The sequence below is a fragment of the Hylaeus anthracinus genome, unplaced genomic scaffold, assembly GCF_026225885.1.
Source record: "Hylaeus anthracinus isolate JK02 unplaced genomic scaffold, UHH_iyHylAnth1.0_haploid 12000, whole genome shotgun sequence".
Taxonomy (NCBI): domain Eukaryota; kingdom Metazoa; phylum Arthropoda; class Insecta; order Hymenoptera; family Colletidae; genus Hylaeus; species Hylaeus anthracinus.
The window spans coordinates 7,491,789-7,511,522 of NW_026534347.1; the positions used below are offsets into that span (position 1 = coordinate 7,491,789).

The 19,734-nt window shown below is 35.0% G+C and overlaps 4 protein-coding genes across 9 annotated transcripts in view; 2 read left to right on the top strand and 2 right to left on the bottom strand.

Moving 5' to 3' along the window:
• LOC128890464 (uncharacterized) overlaps window positions 1-14,274 on the bottom strand; it is a 46,967-nt gene extending 32,693 nt beyond the window's left edge. For 2 of the 6 annotated variants that reach the window (XM_054148966.1, XM_054148965.1), the window contains exon 1: window positions 13,739-14,268. The gene's annotated coding sequence lies outside the window, so the exon portion shown is untranslated. Of the gene's footprint in view, window positions 1-13,738 lie in introns of all 6 variants that reach the window. The other 4 variants (XM_054148962.1, XM_054148961.1, XM_054148963.1 and 1 more) reach the window with 4 other exon arrangements.
• LOC128890472 (ornithine decarboxylase 2-like) overlaps window positions 1-19,734 on the top strand; it is a 107,023-nt gene that overhangs the window by 55,049 nt on the left and 32,240 nt on the right. The window lies entirely within an intron of this gene.
• LOC128890473 (EARP-interacting protein homolog) lies at window positions 14,616-16,372 on the top strand. The gene is made up of 6 exons (XM_054148995.1): window positions 14,616-14,764; window positions 14,914-15,139; window positions 15,228-15,448; window positions 15,510-15,691; window positions 15,779-16,075; window positions 16,160-16,372. The coding sequence occupies exons 1-6, from the start codon at window positions 14,723-14,725 to the stop codon at window positions 16,320-16,322; spliced, it is 1,131 nt and encodes a 376-aa protein (XP_054004970.1). The 5' UTR covers window positions 14,616-14,722; the 3' UTR covers window positions 16,323-16,372.
• Window positions 16,301-17,471, bottom strand: LOC128890476 (RNA-binding protein pno1). Its single transcript, XM_054149000.1, has 3 exons — window positions 17,253-17,471; window positions 17,079-17,168; window positions 16,301-17,010 (listed from the first exon to the last, which is right to left on the bottom strand). Exons 1-3 carry the CDS (start codon window positions 17,349-17,351, stop codon window positions 16,483-16,485), a joined length of 717 nt encoding a protein of 238 aa, XP_054004975.1. The 5' UTR covers window positions 17,352-17,471; the 3' UTR covers window positions 16,301-16,482.

Genomic DNA, 19,734 nt, shown 5'->3' on the forward strand with positions numbered 1-19,734 from the left:
TGCAAACTATGTTTACCAACCAACGAATGAATATTGTTCCACTGTACAACTCGTAACAGGGGCTTCATCGCCTAGATTATCACAGGAGCCTCGATTATTGCAAAAATTTAGCCTCCATTTCGTGCATTTATCAAGGTCCGACTGCAAACTATGTTTACCGACCAACGAATGAATTCTATTCTACTGTACAATTCATAACAGAGGTTTCGTCGTAAAAACGGTATAGAAAGCAACCCCGCAGTGAAACGAGTGACCATGGGAAGCGTGAAACGAATTCGCCTAGCCAACAGTTTATGGCACACGCGTCGATTGACCTACATTGTTGTGTCACAGGAAGAGATGCCGGGAACTGAATTACCGGAACACCAGCGGGGGCAATGGACGAACCGTGAGGGTGACTTAATTAGCCAATTATTGTCATCGCGAATGGTACACGCAGAGGGTACAGAGGAACCGTCAGGCTCCCCTATACAGCTTTACCTCTAACGACTACCCGTCGTTACCGTTGGTTCGACTAAATTCAGGACAAAGCGGCGTTAACGTCAGGGCCATCCTTGAACTGCTATAGACCCTCCGTTTCGGACATTCCAAAGGACAAAAGTCGTCTAGATATAAGTTCCGAGTAACAAGTAGCAGATAAATTTCTCTGATACGAAATTATTGAGTCTTCAATGTCTGCATGCATAATGTTTTGGATTAGATATAAATTATATCTCAGATTGAACAATTTGTTCGGCCGTGGGGTTCATTTCTGCACTCTACTTGGGGATTATTTTAATAAAGAGAGGTCCAGTAGTTAATAAGGGGCCACGAAGTATATCGTAGACCAGAATTCATTGAACGACAAAAACGATTTGCAGAACATCGATTGTTGCAGGAAAGCGAGGGTAAAGATTCTTGCAATAACCGAGGTTCTTGACGCGTTGATTACCAGACTAATTATTTGTTTAATCACGATAGAAATAGTTACGAGAAACAGTTGAAAATTGTCGATATTGTTTCTATCTAAAGATTCTTGCAATTTCCTCCTAGTAACAACGAATCCTAACGGTCCTAACCAAAAACCACCCCCGAACCGTAACCGTTCCAGTTCGCCTCGAAAATTCGTCCCTCGGAAATTCGAAACAGATGTTAGGACGGAATGTCGATAGGTAAGAAAGTTTGAGGAAACCCGACGTCCTTCGAGAACCTTGTTAGGCACGATTGGCACACGCGGTTGCACCGAGCAACAATTTCTCGGTGCTGCGACTAATGCGCCGCGCGTTGCAAACGCGGCTGCCTACCGCGAAATCTTGATGACTGTCATTCCGTCCCTCACCGGAGGAGGCAAATTATAACCTGGCCGTGGCTTCCACGAGGGAATTACATTTTTTTCAAACGTTACACTCGCGCGCAACCGTTGGACTCTGCGAGGCCTCACCTCGCTAGACCCCTCATTACTCTCGATTTCTTTTCAGAAAGATTTTATAAATAAACATGCCGCGCCTATTGAGTAACGCTACCCCGGACAAGGTTGGGTTCGTAAGTTCATTCACGTCTCGCTGTTTACGTTATTAATCTGCATAGTTTAACGCGGTTGGCTCTGTTTTTTCATTCGGTTAGCGGAGTTTCGCCTGGTTTAATCAACGCGACCCTGGCGTTGTTTGATACGCGCCGGACGAAGAATATTTTACAGAGATACTAATAATCAATGCGTATTGACATTCGTGTCGAAATTGGAGTCAGAAAATGAACAATGAGTGTGGTTGTTTGCGATACTTTAGTCAGTGGTTCGCTTTGTGAAGAATGAGTTTAATTAATTTTTTTAGAGTTTTCTATTGTTTCGTGTCACAGATGATACCATGACGAGTGTGCGCATACATTTAAGTATAGCATGAATATCAGAAAATTTCCTGAATAGTTCTATCAGAGTATCATATCTTTATTTTGCTTAAAAGTAATTACTTTCGTATATTGCATGCCGACATTATTTTTGTTTTTAAATCATTGTTTTACAAAATGTGTAAATTATTAAAATTTGCTCTTGGGAATGGAACCGTTTGAATTCTTTTCTTTTACATTTTCAACTGCAAAATAAATAAGTAAATACCCTACGATAATAAACAAAATAATAAAAAGAAATACTGTATATCTAGTGGATCCCATTGGAGGTTTTGTAAAAGAGGCTTTAATTTGAGAATTTATCTTTTAACGAACACACAAATGGGAGAGAATCTATCTCAATTTCTTTTATCCTCGTACGACAAGCATAACACGGATAACAGCATCTTGCTTCCGTAAGTTAAGGAAAAAAGAAAAGTAACAGTACGGAAGGGACACAAAGCGAGCAGTTACACTGCGACTGAGACGTTATTTGTCGAATGCAATTTCGAGTATTGGAAGCATACCAAGAGACAGGGGAAGCAAAACGATAGTTTTAACGAGCCCCGTCCACGACTCTTTATAGCTACGTGTAACTTCCGTCTATGAATTCTGAGATACATTGTGTTCGGTCGAGCTGACCTATTTTCGTTCGCGCATCACCTATTGGAGAAGGTACCTAGTTTTCTATTGTAATTTTGTTTCGAGAATCGAGAGCGAAAGCTGCGGAGATATTCGCGTTCGCGGAAACGACTACCGCGAGAGATTCTTTTTGTTAACCATTCGTTCAAACGCTTCTCAATTTTCCTGTTCGAAAATAAGTAGACTGCGGATGTTTATGCACGATCATATTTTTATATGCATAGACGAAGAACAGAAAGTTATGTTAAATTATGTTTTGTCTTATTAATGTTGTAACTTGTATATTTTTCTGTATTTATAATTGTCACGAGTGCATAGATATCAATATTCCGAAAACAATTATGGAAATAATTGCTGGAGAATAAACTTTGCAATGAAAAGAAATGTACAAAAAATAAGCGTACTCCACGTGGTCTCAATTGTTTAAATTTGTAAAATGAACGACACGCTTCAAACACCACAAAGAGAATTGTTATCTACATAGAAAACAAGGGACAGTATAAATACGAAAGGAATAAAATAAAACTCAAACTCCTACCAGGTGAAACTAAACAAACCTCAAGTTCATAGCACTGAAACGTTAAAATAGATAGCAAATTGCTCACTGTAGTGCACCAATAGGTCTCCAATATTTGTGTTTCATATACTCGACGTAATATTCCCCCTGTAGCCTCACCTATGAACACCGAAGGGTTCAAACTTGAGATCTCTACTTCACGTGTATCGAAATATTCGGGTACACTAGTAATTAATGGATCCGTCTCTTAATCCGCGTATTTTTACGCTGACACCCGGATATTTAAATACACGGATATCCAGGTACGTATACGTGCATCGAAAGACACGGGTACGCATACATCGAATTATAACTTTTACGTAAAAATGCTATTATTCTAAAATAATGATCCTTGTTAATTTTGGAAAAATTGATATGCAGTAAAATAAATAAATAAAAAAAAATATAAACATAAGAAGAATAAATATAACAGAATAAATTTGTTAGCGTCATTTGTCAAACTTTATTTACTAGTTAAAATAAATATTCAAGTCACGGGTAACAATAGATAATTCGATGTATGCGTACTCGTGTATTTCGATGCACGTGTACGTACCTGGATATCCGTGCATTTCGATATCCGGGTGTCAGCGTATTTCGACACTCGGATACCCCCGTATTAAAAATACCCGTGTTCTTAATCCCTTAACACGTTGATCGCCATGTCACCCACATGTGGGTGACAGTGCTTTCCACTGAAGAACTAACAAAATTAATTCCGAATGTCAAACATCAATGGAAATGAATTTAAACCAAATTCATGAATTTTTATGAAATTACAAGAATAAATACGTCGATAAATGTTTGATTATGCAGTCTTCAATAGTTTAAACAATATTTCATTTTAGTAGAAACTTTAAAGAATATTTGTCTGGCAGTCAACGTGTTAATACACGGTACACGTGTTCCGTGTACCCGTGTATTTTAATACCCGTTCAAACCTGTGATCTCTAGTTAAAACCACCCCTAAACAAAACAATAACAATACTCACGGTCTCGAAAGGGTCTAACTCCCTAACTCTCAAACTCGCAACGTTCAGGAGCGAAATAAACGCGACACTCGCGTTAACTGTTTCTTATATCGACCACGGTGAATTCATAAATGAAAGTTTCTCAATAGCTTTCTGCATTGATGCTAGTAATGACCTTGGGCGGTGAAGAGGAAGTGAAAGAGACCAAGAGTGGGAGGACGCGGCTGACGTTCGATATATCGGTTTTGCTGTCATCAATTTCCGGTTCGGACCGATGAGATATCGGGCAAACCCGATGAAGGAAAATACAAGTTCTCTTGACGCGCCGCGGCTGATATGTGAAATAGTTTATTCATCGGCCAGACATTCATTCTCCCCTATTTCTCGCTTCCGGCGCGTCCGCGTTTATCTATCGAACAGGCATTTCACGATCTGTCTTGCGGCGATTGTTGCTCCGCTGGCGTTTCCAAGATTTTCGTTGCGCGATCAAATTCTTCTTTTGTTTATAATATTTTATAAACAAGTATTTTACTTTTTCATAACTCGCTGGGAAAAGTTTGGAATAAAGTTTACGAGGTCCTAATCGCAATGCCCTTTTCTATTTTTTAGGCGTAACTCCTATTAATTACGAGGAAAAAATTCCCAAAGAAAAGAAGAGAAACAATTTTGGAAGGAAGTTGTTACACTTCTCGATAAGACACGAAATTGTGGTCAAATATATTTTTTCGAGAAAAATATTTTTCGAGTATCACCTTTTTCAAACTTTGCTTTAAGTGAAAGTACACGTACATAAAATCGTAATTAAACCTAAAATATGATATCGTTAACACGTTGATCGTCACGTCACCCATATATGGGTGACAGTGCTTTTCATTGAAAAAGGAAAACTATTAATTCTGAAAGTTAAGTGTCATAGAATATGAATTGAAATGAAATACTTGAATTTTGATGAAGTTACAAACCTAATAATACTAAAATAAATGTCTCATTACGCAGTTTCCAAAAGTCTGTAAACAAACTTTAAACACGGTAGAAATTTTCAAGAATTTTAGTCTGGCAGTGAACGTGTTAAAGTGTCCACAACATGACAGCAACTTTGTTATTAAATAAAACCTAAATCCCCTTTCCGAAAATCCTTTACAGTAACCAGCAAAATTTGATTACAGCTAAACGCGAAAAACGATATCGTTCAAGTGTCCAACCTATTCAACGGCCACTTCGTTACTAAACAACAAAATCCCAAGTCCCTTTCAGACAACGCTCCACGTACTCGTGAAATTTTATTTCCTCGGTCTTTCACTTGCCTCCATGTCAAGGTTTCCATTACTATTTAATCTGGCTACAAAGAACAAATACCAGGGCACGCTTCAGTAAATTTCAATGGAGTTGAAGAAAAGGAAACTATTCTTCCGTACAAGTTTCACAGTGTCTTGTATTCCCCCGAGGAATTCTAGGACGTATCTTTTGTTTGAATAGGAACAATTCACGCAGAAACGTTAAAGCGTTGTCTCGAAAGCGTGATTCTCGGAGAGTCCGTCTTATAAATGTCCTGTCGGCACCGGCTTTCAAGTGTGTCGCAATAAGCTCCGTGTGATACTCGCTTATGAACTAGATTCGGAACGTTGATCCATTCTTTTATCGCTTTTCAAACCGCGTTTCGTGACAATCGATCGAACAACACCAAGGGGGGACTGCTCGTGGTTATTTTCCATTGCGTAAGAAATACATACATTTGTTTGCCTAAACGTCGGTGGTTGGATCAGTAATTTTAGTATTAGGTTGCCAAAAAGTTTCTTTCGTGAGTTGGATTCAAATTATTTTCTGTGACAGTGTTTATATAAATAGACAATCTAATTTCTTAGACATAGATGCTGTAACAGTAACGAAGCGAAATGAATCGTACACAATTCAGTAATGTACCATGAAAACATAAAATATTGTGTATATATTAATTATTAATAAAACGAAAGAAACTTTTAGGACAACCTAATACATTGATTTTGTTTCGGAGCGATTTATATTTCACCCCTTTAAACTATAGGCCGTTCGACTTGACTAGCGATGAAGTCAACCGAAGTATAATCAGGTTCCATAAGAGACACGGTGCACTCATTTTGTCTTGGTTTGGTCTGGATCAGGTCTCAGGGTAATCCATAGTATTAGGTTGTCCCAAAAGTTTCTTTCGTGAGTTGCATTCAATTATTTTCTGTGGCAGTGTTTATATAAATAGACAATCTAATTTCTTAGACATTGATGCTGTAACAGTAACGGAGCGAAATGAATCGTACACAAATCAGTAATGTAACATAAAACATAATATATTGTGTATATATTAATTATTAATAAAACGAAAGAAACTTTCGGGACAACCTAATACATCATCTTCCACGTTTTGGGTTGATTCATGAATAATTTCCGTTTCTTAAATGATGATTCTTTTCCCGATATATTATTTATATATTTAACATTGCTTCTACAGATGATACTTTATTCCACACACAACACGACTCTGGAAATATTTTCTTCGTTTAAGTAAGCCTTACAAGTGCCAAGCATTGATCAATCGGAGTAGGTCGACCTCGAATTATATTGGAGTACGTTCTTGTTCATGTCGTGTGGACGTTTAATAAGATTTCAAATCAGTGGTCTCCGTATCAAGGAGAAATAAACAAAAGGAACATTTCTAAACTCGAGATTTATAAACATTTTCATTGTTTTTTCTTTTAATCCATTCGTGAGCAGGTCGATTTAATAAATATATATTAATTTTCATTGACAAATGGCACCTAGCGTGTCCTACCTTATAACTAATTGTTGAAGATAATTATTTTTTCTGTTGAATGATTGGCCATTCTGTCTGGTGATATTTCTCGTTCTTTTGTTTTTTTTTTCTTTTTTCCGGAGGTCTGTTTCGTTTCTGTCTTTACTTCAGAGAAAGAACGCGGCTGAAGCATGTGTTGCATGTGCATGGTTTGTTCATAATCTGTAGTGTTAACAATTATTATGTGTTGAGTCATTTGTTCATATTATACATATATTTTATTATATCAATTAATATCATGAACGTCAGGTGCTTTTATTTTCCCTTTACAAACCTCGTTAAAACTTAACACTAATGTTCTTAACTAATTCTATTTTTGCCAACTTTAATACTGATTGCCCTCATTCTTGATCCAACAAAATTATACAAATACAGTATATTAAAATCAGCATTTATTAATACAGAAATATTGTAAGCTAGATCTCGACTAGATGCTTTCAAAGCATTTGAAAAATTCCATAAGCATCAACTTGCTCAACTTGCTCAACTTGCTCAACTTGCTCTTGAATAAATTAAAATAAACAAAATAAAATTGTTTTAACTGTCTTGCAAATCTCAGGCGTAAAAATTGTAATTTTGTTTGGAGAGGGAACTCTTTCCAACGAGTTTGGAAACCATTGCTCCACTACAGCGTTAAAAAAATACTCTTTTCGGAGCACGTCGGGTTGTCTAACCGTGTCTCCTGTCTTTTCGAAGCGCTCGGGATGGTTATAAAAGGCCGGACAGGAAAACAAGCACGGAAAATGTCACGGCCTTGTTTCCCCACCGTCAACGCCTGTATAAATATCTGAGGTTAAATCACTTCCCCCGTGTTCTGAACTTGAAACGAAAAATTATGTTTTACTGTCATCGTTGGAGATTCAGAGTAGTCGCTTGTAAAATTGATAAACGCGCGCTGAAAAGCCGCTGCTTTCAAAGGAAACGATTATGACAATCTGGAACGGTAATCTTGTAGGTTCTTTCACCACGAGGTAAATTTGATAAACTATTCTTTTTGTGAACCTCATCGAGCCATTCATTTTTAACTTAGAAAAGTAGAAATATTAAAAAAAAGAAAAGAATGATCGAAGTTTCGACTACCATATAATTTCATATTTAATTGAAACACGTTGATTTGAAGTTCTATAAATTAATATTGAAATCATAAAATGTCAAATACATATAATATAATAAACATAATAAAAGTATTTTAATTCCTCCGCAAATTGAAATTATAAAATTTTAAACACACATGTTTCGATTAAAACTGAAAACAAATAGAAAACAATTTTCCCTAATTTTTACGAATGTACTTTTCTTGCATCCAAAATATTCCATCGATTTTAAAATCAATCCCAAATAAAATTATACAGATATGTTACTTCTCACTCGTTAGCAGAAAAATTCAGCAAGCGTTTAACTGCGCCAGAGGTTGCTTCTAGCGATTCGCGCAAGCTGAAGCAACCCTGTCGCAACTTCTTCCCTTTTCTCCTCGCGACGGTAAGTCGGTGCAACAACATACGACTGCAAACCTCAAGTTTCGTTTTAATCAATACCGTCGCGTGGTCGCGTGCAGAAATTTCTTTCCCTTATCGCGGTAGGCCGTGCGAACGACAGATTCTGGCGTGCAGTTAACGGGGGCAGAAAGTGCATTTACTTTGGGGGCGGGCGCCCCGGGTTATACAAACTCCCCGCTTCATTTATCCTTCTGGATGATAGTTTCGGACGTGTTAGATAAAAAATTATTTCTTTCTCCTGGTTCGTGCTCCTTATCGCGTCTCTCCCGTGTCGTTTATCTTGTATGAGCAACGATAAGGGGATGATATAATGGTACACCGTGGTAGCCTTTGACTGCTGTTTTCGTCGTTTCTTTTTTTTTTTTTTGTTCCATAAGAGGGCCAATTTGGAAAATGATTTATTTATTCGTTCGCGATTAAAGTGGTTGAAACAGAGGAGGAGGTAGTTATTTATTTTGTTTGACAGTGACGGTGCACTGAACTTTTCTGAATATTCTCAGGTTAACGATTCTCATTGATTAGTGATGACTAGCTTGCGGACTTTATGCACTCATGATGCGAGTTAGTATCGTGATACATGGTAAATGTAACGGAAAAATGTGTGCACTTGTGCAAAACGAAACAACGATATTATTATATTAATTGTAAAATGTATTCAGTGTGCATTATGTATATTTTATGAATGTTTTCTATATTACTGTACCGCCATAATAGCATAAAATCTGTAGTCTAGTAATGGTAAATCAACGAATTTTTTTTATATCAAATTGTATATCAATGTATATCACATTCCTGAGATATATGTTGTTTGTTATATTACTTATGATGTTGGATCGCGAAATGTTTAATGTATTAATAGTTGAGGCAGAACATTTAATCGCGTAAAGGAGGGTGTTAAGAAATGCTCGTTTTTGGCATCGCCTGGAAATGAAAAATTCATGCAGGACCTTTTAGAGTCTCTCCCAAGGAACAAAAAATGTCCTTATCACTTTCCCGAGAAACGATGGGAAAGTTGTCAAAAATACGTTCAAAGTATGAATGTGATGATAACGGATCTTATCATTAATTCCTAAAAATTACTGAAAAAACAAACTTCTAGACGATAATACCCCTTTAAACAAAACGACTCGAATGGTCCCTTGTATAGCTCGGGTACCTCGGGGTTGCTAAACCCGTACTGTAGCTACAATCGTAGCTACAATCCCTGAGGGCTACCTACAAATAGCTAAGCTTCTATCAATAACCATTTAATTTCTGACTATCCCTCAATTTCTAATGATCCATTTCGTGACTATCCACGCCTCAATTTACAAACTACATCGATACAAAAAGCACGAACGACCATTCCGCGACAGAAATGGCTCCGATACGTAAAGCCTCGGAATATCACGCGAATCGGTCCAAGCTTCCGGTTTCCCACTTGGAACCACCACGCGTATGGTTTTAATTTCGAGGCAACAGTCGCCGTATGGTGTGCCAACGCTTTTGTCCAGTACTATATGATTTCAGAGGCATCGAACGGTTTCTATGGGCGCTTTTAAAGCCAGGCCAGCCACAGACACAAGAGACAACTCATCGTCACGAAGATCGTGGATCCCCGCGACCGTGAATCGTTTTTGATCGCACGAGGGAGGGGGAAACAAAAAACGAACCGTTTTTCCCCGACAGGCTTGGAGTCCGAGCCTTGAAGCCGTCATCTGTTGAACAACTGATACGGCTGGGACTGGCCTGTGCCGGTCGAGTGATCGATCTCACGTGGACATTCGCTGCCATGGCAGCTTTGCCAGCCAGTCAGCCAGCCAGCCGACGAACGCGTCCGGCAACGAGGTCGTACCAACAGGACGAAAACATCCCAGCCGATCAATTAACCCGAGAGCCCGCTAAAGCAGCATTGGATATTCAAACGAAGAGAATCCCTGTGATGGCTGTGCCACTGTGCAGGCCTCGTCGTGGGTCACCGCTTGCCAAGCGGCTCGTTTCAACGCGAGGGCCAAGAGGCGAACGTAATGCGCCTGTGTCTCTTCTTTTCTTCTGTTTTTTCCTTTTTTGCTGTTCGGGGGACCTCGGAATCGAACGGTCGACTTTAAACGCGTGGACTTGAACGGACGCGGTCGGATCGTCCCTAAAGGCTTGTTTTCACGTGAACGCGAAGTCGTGATTTTTGGAGCTGATAATTTGGTTAATTTGGGTCGCGTGCCTTCCGAGTTGGCTCGGATCGGTGAATTATTAACGATAAGCCTTCATTTTAGGGATGTTCGATTCACCGGAAAGAATCGATTTTCAATCGGAATGAGAGAATCGATTCCTCCTAAAAATCGAAACCAATGAATCGATTCTGCTAGAATCGGTTTAAAAAGAATCGGCTTTTTTGTTTCCTTTTTTATTTTTATTTTTGTAAACAGATTCCCGTACGATTCTTCCGCTCGGCATCGATTTTTGTAAAGAATCAATCTTTTATTCTTTTACTTTTCGTCCTCTTACACCAAAGGCAGACTCTACTTTGTTTATATTTTCATCGCTATTCCTATACTTTTTTTGAATAGTAATGTAGAAGCGAATGTGCTTTTATTGTTAAGAAAAATCGATCTTCGATTCTTACATGAAAGAATCGATTCTGGGGAAAATCGAATACCAAAGAATCGATTTAAAAATCGAAATCGAACATCCCTACTTCATTTGTAACTATTTCTATCGCGATGGGACGAACGGTTAGTCTTGAAGAGACTTTGTTTAATGCGAAAATATTTTACGTGGAATTAAATTGAACAGCATACGAAACAATTGTATATGCTTCGTGTTAGGTGGACTGGAAAGTAATGTCGATTTTGCAATTTTAAATATTTGTCTATCGCTCATCGGGTCATTGATTTTTATCGATCTGGCATTGAAAATTTGCACACTAGATGGCAAGAGGCTGTTGATAACGAAGGCGTATACTTAAAAAAATTATTAATTATATAATTAATTAAACAACAATACAATTACAAAACAATATAAGTTACAATACAGTTACAAATATAACTATATAAATGTAACTATAGCAATATAGTTACAAAACAATATAATTAATTAAAAATAGAAATTTACCAAAAATTTGTTTGGATTTAATGTAAAAGAAACGACATTACTTTCCAGTCTACCTAATATATTGCATATAAGAACTGTATAGAAATATTTGAAAACGGTCATTTGAAGGTTTAGCGTTCGCAATTTATCGACTGGAAGTCTATCAACACATTACCGACTGGTTGGCTATTAATCAGGTTTTTACCATGGTAACCAATACTTGGTTATCTATTATTGAAAATGTTATGCTCCTACTATTACATGAATTACGCAATATTATGTAAATATTGATAAAAAAAAAAAACAGTTCAAACAGAGAAAATAAATATTAAATAATACTATTGTAAAAATAAATGATATTATTGAATTTAATTATATGATCAATCGCTACCGGTCGGTAAAGTGTTAACAATGATTTCGTGACAATGATCCACAGTACAATTATTGAATAACAAGATTTTGAATAAACAAGATAAATAAAACTTTTGATTAGTATACATAATAGAGCACGCAATCAAACGTGTACATAAGCAATAAAATGTTTTTCAGCGTAAAGTTTGAGTAGCTACGAGACGGAAAATTGGAAATGGGAAGTGAGATAGCAAGTTCCGCGAGAAACAGTTACCCAACAATCAAAACTCTGTGCCGTTCGTAAGTTGCAAGGAAAACGTGTTGGACTCCGTAGGCCTCTTGCGAAAAGGACAAGTCGTTGCGTAATAATTTGAATGTCAAGTGTAGGCGACCGTAGACAAATAAATTGATCGATGTCCATGATAATAAATGTAATTTTTAAGAGTGTAGTTCCGTTACAAATTTCATTATAAATTGCGTAATAGAAATTTGTTGAAATGCGTTATAAATACGTGTGCAAAATAGCACACGACTCGTATGAAATAGACTACGATCCAATGAGTTGGTCGAAAAAGAAAAAGAAGACACTGTTCAGCTAGTCTATGAATAGTTGCGTTAAACAAAAAAGTGGCATTGTTAAAGGTCGAGGGAGATTATTATTATCGACTCGATATAACTTTTAAATAATATTTATCAAGAAAAATTTCATTGCCACCGATAGCAGCATAAGAAAATCGAGATTGTATACATAAATATTCACGCAACATTTATTACACATACTCTATACTATTTATGATATCAAATATATAATATTCAAAACTTCTGACTAAAAAATGTCACAACCTCGACAGAAATTTCTTTTAAAAACTCATTGGCAAGTATACTTTATAGATATAAAGAAGTCATCGTACAAAATTCCATGACAAAATTGCATGACAAAATTGCATGACTAAAAAATGTCACAACCTCGACAGAAATTTTTTTTAAACTCATTGGTAAGTATACTTTATAGATATAAAGAAGTCATCGTACAAAATTGCATGACTTTCTGATAAGCAACTTGTTAGGTATAAAGCATAAGAGAGGCCAACATACATGCAGAATTTTGTAACCGGTTCTGTGCATGTTTGTAGCTCAGGATATTTCAAAACGTCGAGAAATGCAAAAAAAATCAGCTAGGTTAAATTTGTACCGGTAGCAACAGTTCTCCTGTGTTGTATTCAGTAACAATCAGTAAATGTCTCGATTCGTTAGAAAATAAACAACTGCTGCATCTACTCGGCAATTTCGTACGTCTCGTGTCGTACGAACACTTGTTAGAATTATTCAAGACGGTTTTCATGGAAGATAAAGATAGTAGCGTCGATAACAGTTACATCAACGATTTTCATCTCATAATTTCAATTCTCATAGTTTCAGTTACGATAGGATATTCCCTCGGATAAACTAACAATGTCAACAACCACTACGATAATCTTCCAAGATACCTCGAATCCTGACGTCGATCAACAAATTTGGCGGTTAGATCTTGTTAGAATCGTTCGAGACAATTTTCACGAAATATATAGGTATAAATATAAAGGGATATAATCGTATAATCGTTCTAATTTTTAGTCAAGATAAGGTATTCCCACGCCTAATTAAAACTAACATCAACAATCGTCGTAATAATATATCACAAGCATAAAGCCTCGAAATCGAGTCACGATATCGGTGAAAGATTTGGCGGCCAAATTACTTCCAACTATCGAGCCTCGATCTGCCACGATCGAAATACAAGAGAAACTGTAAATTTTCACTTTCGCCAAATCCGTATACGTGACAGACGTGTTTTCGGTTTGCATCAAAGCTAAGAGGAAAAAAAAATACATGGGAAGGAAACACGTATCCCAGGATTCGATGACAGTGAACATAGACGGTGAAGTTTGACGATTCTCAATGAAATAGTTAAAGAACGTGTCAGGTGATTACTTACAATTGATGTTGCAGGGTCAGCATGATTTCTTTGAACGAGTAAATACAGATACATGCATTTGTGCGAAGACGACACGAAAGCAGAGATTCGTGGAGGATTATTCAACGTTAGCACAAATTTAACGCGAATATATGAGACGAAGGCTAGTTTCTAAATTGCATCGAGCACCACACTGAAATCGTATGAACGCGCACTTTGCGATACTTCCATGTACGAGAGCACAGCGAATCCCGATAGTCGCTCAAGTTCGTAACACCACTCCGTTTGACATAATTTGTCTGGTGACCCCACGGCTGGTTACCCGTCGACCGACGCAAAGCAACGCAGCGAGCTGCTCTGAAACGTGGTGGGGATATGGCAGGGATAACGAAAATATGTAGATGTCCTTGCAGTTCGTTAATTCGAAGGTAAAACAGAGCCGTCGATTGGCCCGACCGATATCCCTCTCAGGGCTGGCTCTAGCCGTAAACCAATGGGCGCTGATCTCGGGGCGGTAGGCTTCACAGGATGCTCTAAACAAATTATTAGGCGTAGAAATTAATTTAGGGCCTTTATCTTATATAATGTATACGATTGAATAAAACTGCGTACTCGAAATCATACCATTTTTCTGTATAAAACATACTTAAACATCAAGAATAAAGTAGCATTTTGTTAGCAAATACTCTTGCATCAATTTTAATTTTTTCTTTGATACTATTTTATGATCATGTATGTTATAATTCTTCATAAAATAAGATATTTTGTGTACGCAATGGTAGTTTTGAATAACAGCGAATTCAAAAATTTGTAACAACGTGGCAACTGTTGTTTGGATCACTAATGCCCTCTAGTTGTCTTTCATTCTCGATGCGAAATATATATATGTATACATACAACCAATACAACAGACAGATTGTTATGACAGATCGTAGGGGTTAAGTTACGATTTTCTTGTAAATAAAGATTCTTTCTATTTATTCTAAAACCCGAGTTGTATTAAAGATGGAAAATGATAGTCCTGTAATATACGGACTTGAATTCCAAGTATGGGCTTAAATATATCAAATGTTAATTAATTGAAGTGTACTATTAGACACATGAAAACTTATTTTTATACAATTTTATGAACAATAAATTGATAACAATTGTTTAATCTATCAACTACAGTAACATTGTTTTTTTAAATATTGTAGACTAGGGCATTATCAGCCCAAACAGCAGAAACAGACATTGTTAGATTCTTGGTAGGAACACAGTCATTGAAATTTAATAATAACCAAGTTCATTTGGTGGAACTTAATGAAGAAACAGGTGGTTTAAAGACTCAAGTGTTTCATCATCCTATTGGTGAAGTTTGGTGTTTACAAGCATCGCCAACAGATCCAAATGTGTTTCTTACATGTTATAATAGTTTAAGTGGTAATTATAAAAGTACATTAAATTAGATAAATAACAAAATTTATCAACTGCATTCAGACAAAAATAAAATCATAGCTTTTTTATTTAGATGATGGTAGTTGCCAAATGAAAGGAGCTATTTGGAAACTACCAGAATTAAAGGAATATACAAATGATGTGGAGGATCTTAAAAAAGTAGCAGATATCAATACAACATCATACGGTACAGATCTGAAAACTATTGCTTATCATCCTATGGATTCGACAAAAGCTGTTTCAGTTGTAGACAATAAATTTGTATTGTGGGATTTAGCTGATAGTGAACCTCAGGTAATAATAAATCTTTTGATTTATTATTCAAAAATTCATCTTCATCTGTTATATTATTTAGGCTACAGCTTCTGGTACTTTAGCTAGCAAAGGTCAACCACGCTTCACAAATGGAAAATGGAATCCTCACAATGGTTGCAATCAATTTGTCACACTGAATGAAAATAATGTTCGTGGATGGGACTTTAGAAGTCCTTCTGAAGCATCTTGGACAATTTTATCTGCTCATTCTCAAATTATTAGGTACCAAAGAAATTATTTATTATATTTTAATCATTGATTTTATTTTTGTAAATTAGTAGTTTAATATTATATTGATTTTGCACCTAGAGATCTAGATTTTAATGCAAATCGTCAATACTTTTTATCTACTTGTGGAGATGACGGGTATATGAAATTCTGGGATATACGGTCACCTACAGAACCAGTTTTATCTCGTATGGAACATTCACATTGGGTGTGGAGTATTAGAATTAATCGTTTTCATGATCAATTGGTTCTAACATCTAGCAGTGACTCTAGAGTAATATTATGTAGTATTGCATCAATTTCATCAGAACCATTTGGTCATATGGTACCCCCTGAAGATGATAGTACACAGAATGACTATACTTGCAAAAAAGACAAGTAAATATAACGGTTTATTGGAAGGAAAATAGTAATGACATTTTAAGAATGATATGTGAAATGAAAAAATTGTAATATTTTTAGGTTATACGATGGAGTTGTAGGTAGATATGAAGAACACGAAGATAGTGTTTATGCAGTTGAATGGTCATCTGCGGATCCTTGGACATTTGCATCATTGAGTTATGATGGTAGATTAGTCCTTAATAAAGTTCCCAGAAAATATAAATATCAAATACTTCTTTAATTTAAATTTGTATATAAAACTAACCTAAATAAATTTTGCATATATACATACATTTGAAAAGTAATTTTATTTATTTATAAATAAACGCTAATGTTCTGTATACATGTATAGCAGATTTAACAAGTCTTATATTCGAAGTCATTCAGTTTTTTTAAATATTTTACAATCGCTCTGATATTCTACTTGCTACATTCCTCAATTGTCCATAGACTTTGGAAGGTGGACTACCCAAAATTAAATTACATATAGCCCGTCGTGCTATTTGTATATTTTGAAAAGAACCAAGTACATGAATTTTTTGATCTGCTAATACAATTCTCGTCTTTGTTACGTTTTCTATAGTATACTTGGTCCTTCCACCCTTTCCTGCTAATCTCCCAATTGCTCTAGAGAGATGATCTCCTTTTAAAGGTTTCACATCTTGAATTTCAAATGTTTCCACAAACAAGTCATCTAATCGCAATAAAGCCAAAGCATCTTCCACTTCAAACCCATAAATGAAAGCTTTTACAAAATCAGCCCCCTTTTGTAAATTGGCAATGTCAGGAGTTTCTGGTGATGTACGTAATTCTACGTTTCGCGATTTCAAATTAAATCTTATTTGTAATTGTAAATGTTCCACGATAGGTGTAAATATTTTCATCCAATTTTCCTTTAGAGGAGTGTACCTATGTGCGGGCACGGATATCTGAAAATATTTTACTTTAATGATAGTATAAGAAAATAAAAACATGAAAAATAGAATACTGTATTTACCTTTCTTTGTTCTCCACCTTGTACATTTCTAGCTTTTTTGAAAGTTGTATGTGATTTCACTTTACCTTCTACGCCATTGATTACTTCCACCTAAAGAAACATATGAGATATACAAGATATTGTAAATCATAAATTTATATATCAACAATAACTAAACATAACCTCAATTCATACCTCCATACGATTTTCGCTTGCACGTCTTTTTTTTCTTTCCTTAGGTTCCATGAACTTAGTTGGTTCCAAATTATCACTTTTCTCTTTATCTACACTCATTTTTATGAAAATTACTTGGTTAATAAAATAATTGTTTGAATACAGTAGTGGACATGTGTTCAACAAATTGCCACAAATGTTATACAGTCTATATATGTCGCCATATTAAGACCAGGCATCCCTGGATGTAGGCTAATTACGATTCGTAATTTACAAATAGTACAGAATAGAGTTAAATAGAGTGGCAATACCACATAAAATATCTAATTAAAAGGGTTTAGGCTACTTTTATCGACTTCTATAATTATAATTATTTGTTTTCCCGATTTATTTATGCATGTAAAGTATGTTTTGGGCTACTTTACAGTCTTGCTAATCATAGAAATTAGTAAAAATAAATGGTAAACATTTATGTACTTTTCTAATAAAAGTACTAATTTGAATGTATAATCATGTAATCATTGATAATTCCAATAAAAATCAAAGAATTAACATATTAATTGTCGCGCTATATTTATCAGGAAGTTCTACCAGTTAAACTTATGTCGGTATATTGCGGCATGGCCATAATAACAGTGATCGAATTATCGATATTTCATTTCCGATACTTTATGAATTTCTATGTTTCGATAAGTTTTCTTAGAAAAGTAACCAATTTTTATTCTAAATGACATCGAAAAGGTGAGAGAAAATACTTTCTAACGACTTCGATATAATGATAATAGATCTTGTTTGACCTTTTTAACGATTTAGGAGCGTAATATCCAAAAGTATTTAATTCCTACAAGTCTATAGCTAATAAATAATCATATATTCTTCTAAGAATTATATAGATATTTATTAATATCATTCACAATTATTTAAATAAGATTGTCGACGAATTAAAAATATTTGGATAAAGAGGGTCTAACTATTATTACTTTCAATTTCCTTCGTAATTATTTGCACTTGGAAAAGTTTTAAAATACAAAATTAATGCCATACATGTATTACTTCAAACACCGGATGTTTAATGAAATAATTGAATGTATTGACAAATTATTTTTCCATACATCATTAGCAAACGTTAATGTATAATGTGCTTTAAAATAAACTGTATCTATAAAAGTTTATGTAATATTTGACAGGCAAAGATGTATGAAACTTATGATTTCATGTAATATACTTAGTAACTTTACTTACTGGATGTAGCTATACATAAATATTTAAAAATTTTCTATACTAATTTCATAGAAAAGAAATTTCTTCATTTTTTTTACATGTTGACATCTTTTACAAAATAGTTTAGAAGAGAATTTATACTAGTAGACATGTTGCTATATAGTTTACTTTGTTATATTTCCTTACGAGGTGAACACAATGATGTAATCATAATATTAAAAATATACAGAAATATTAACTTGAATCTTGTATGGTATCTTTTATCTTTAAGTGCTTTAGTAGCAAGTGTTTTTAAAATGCTGTTTACTTTCCTATCATAAAATTAAAACTGAAGAAATTCATACAACTACAGAATGTATTTCTGCATTATAAATGGTGGTAAAACTGTTTTGATTTGACAAATATGCACACAGAATATCAGAGTAATTTATGAAACTGGGTACAATACAAAAGAAGCAATTGCATTTTTTATAACACATTTTTCATTATCTTTTAAGTCTATGGTAATAATTAATAACAAGAAAAAAACCTTTTTCATCAATGTGTCTACAGTAATTATTAAAAGGTACAATTAGCAAATTACTATATTGTGTATCCACTTTGTGTAATAATAGGTAATAATATAATTATAATATTTTTTTTATAATCATAGCACGATTTTCTTTTCACGTGCTCAATCGTTTTCTACAAATATAGTATTGTATCTAATTCTTTATATTTATATATTTATATATCCAGTTGGATTATTATCAATTATTTACTTTTACTGCTACTTATATCAATTAACCGAATACTAAAAATACAAATGTTTGCATACAGCAAGTTTTAAAGTCATCAAACTTGATTTTGTAGCTGGTGATCTTAAAACGCACATTCATGTACATGATAAAATATTTGTGGCATTGCAAACAAAATTAAGGAGCTTGTAATGCGTTCATTATATATATATTATATGTATAAATGGGCACTAAAGTGAACATTTTACTCAGTATAATTATTATAGTCTGCACGAAAATGGTGGTATGTCAAATGTGTTTACAAACCACACACTCTAAACACCAATTGTTTATTGAGCGTCATAAATACACCATTTTTGTTTAAAATTGTGTTGAATATCAACAATTGTCACATATTACAATCAACGCGTGATTTTTGGTGTATAAGTATTATTTTTATTACAATAGATACACACTATATGCAATTATATGGCAGACAAACTTTAGAAGCTCCTTAATTATGTGAACATGCAAAAGATTTACTCATCTTTAAAACATTTATATTT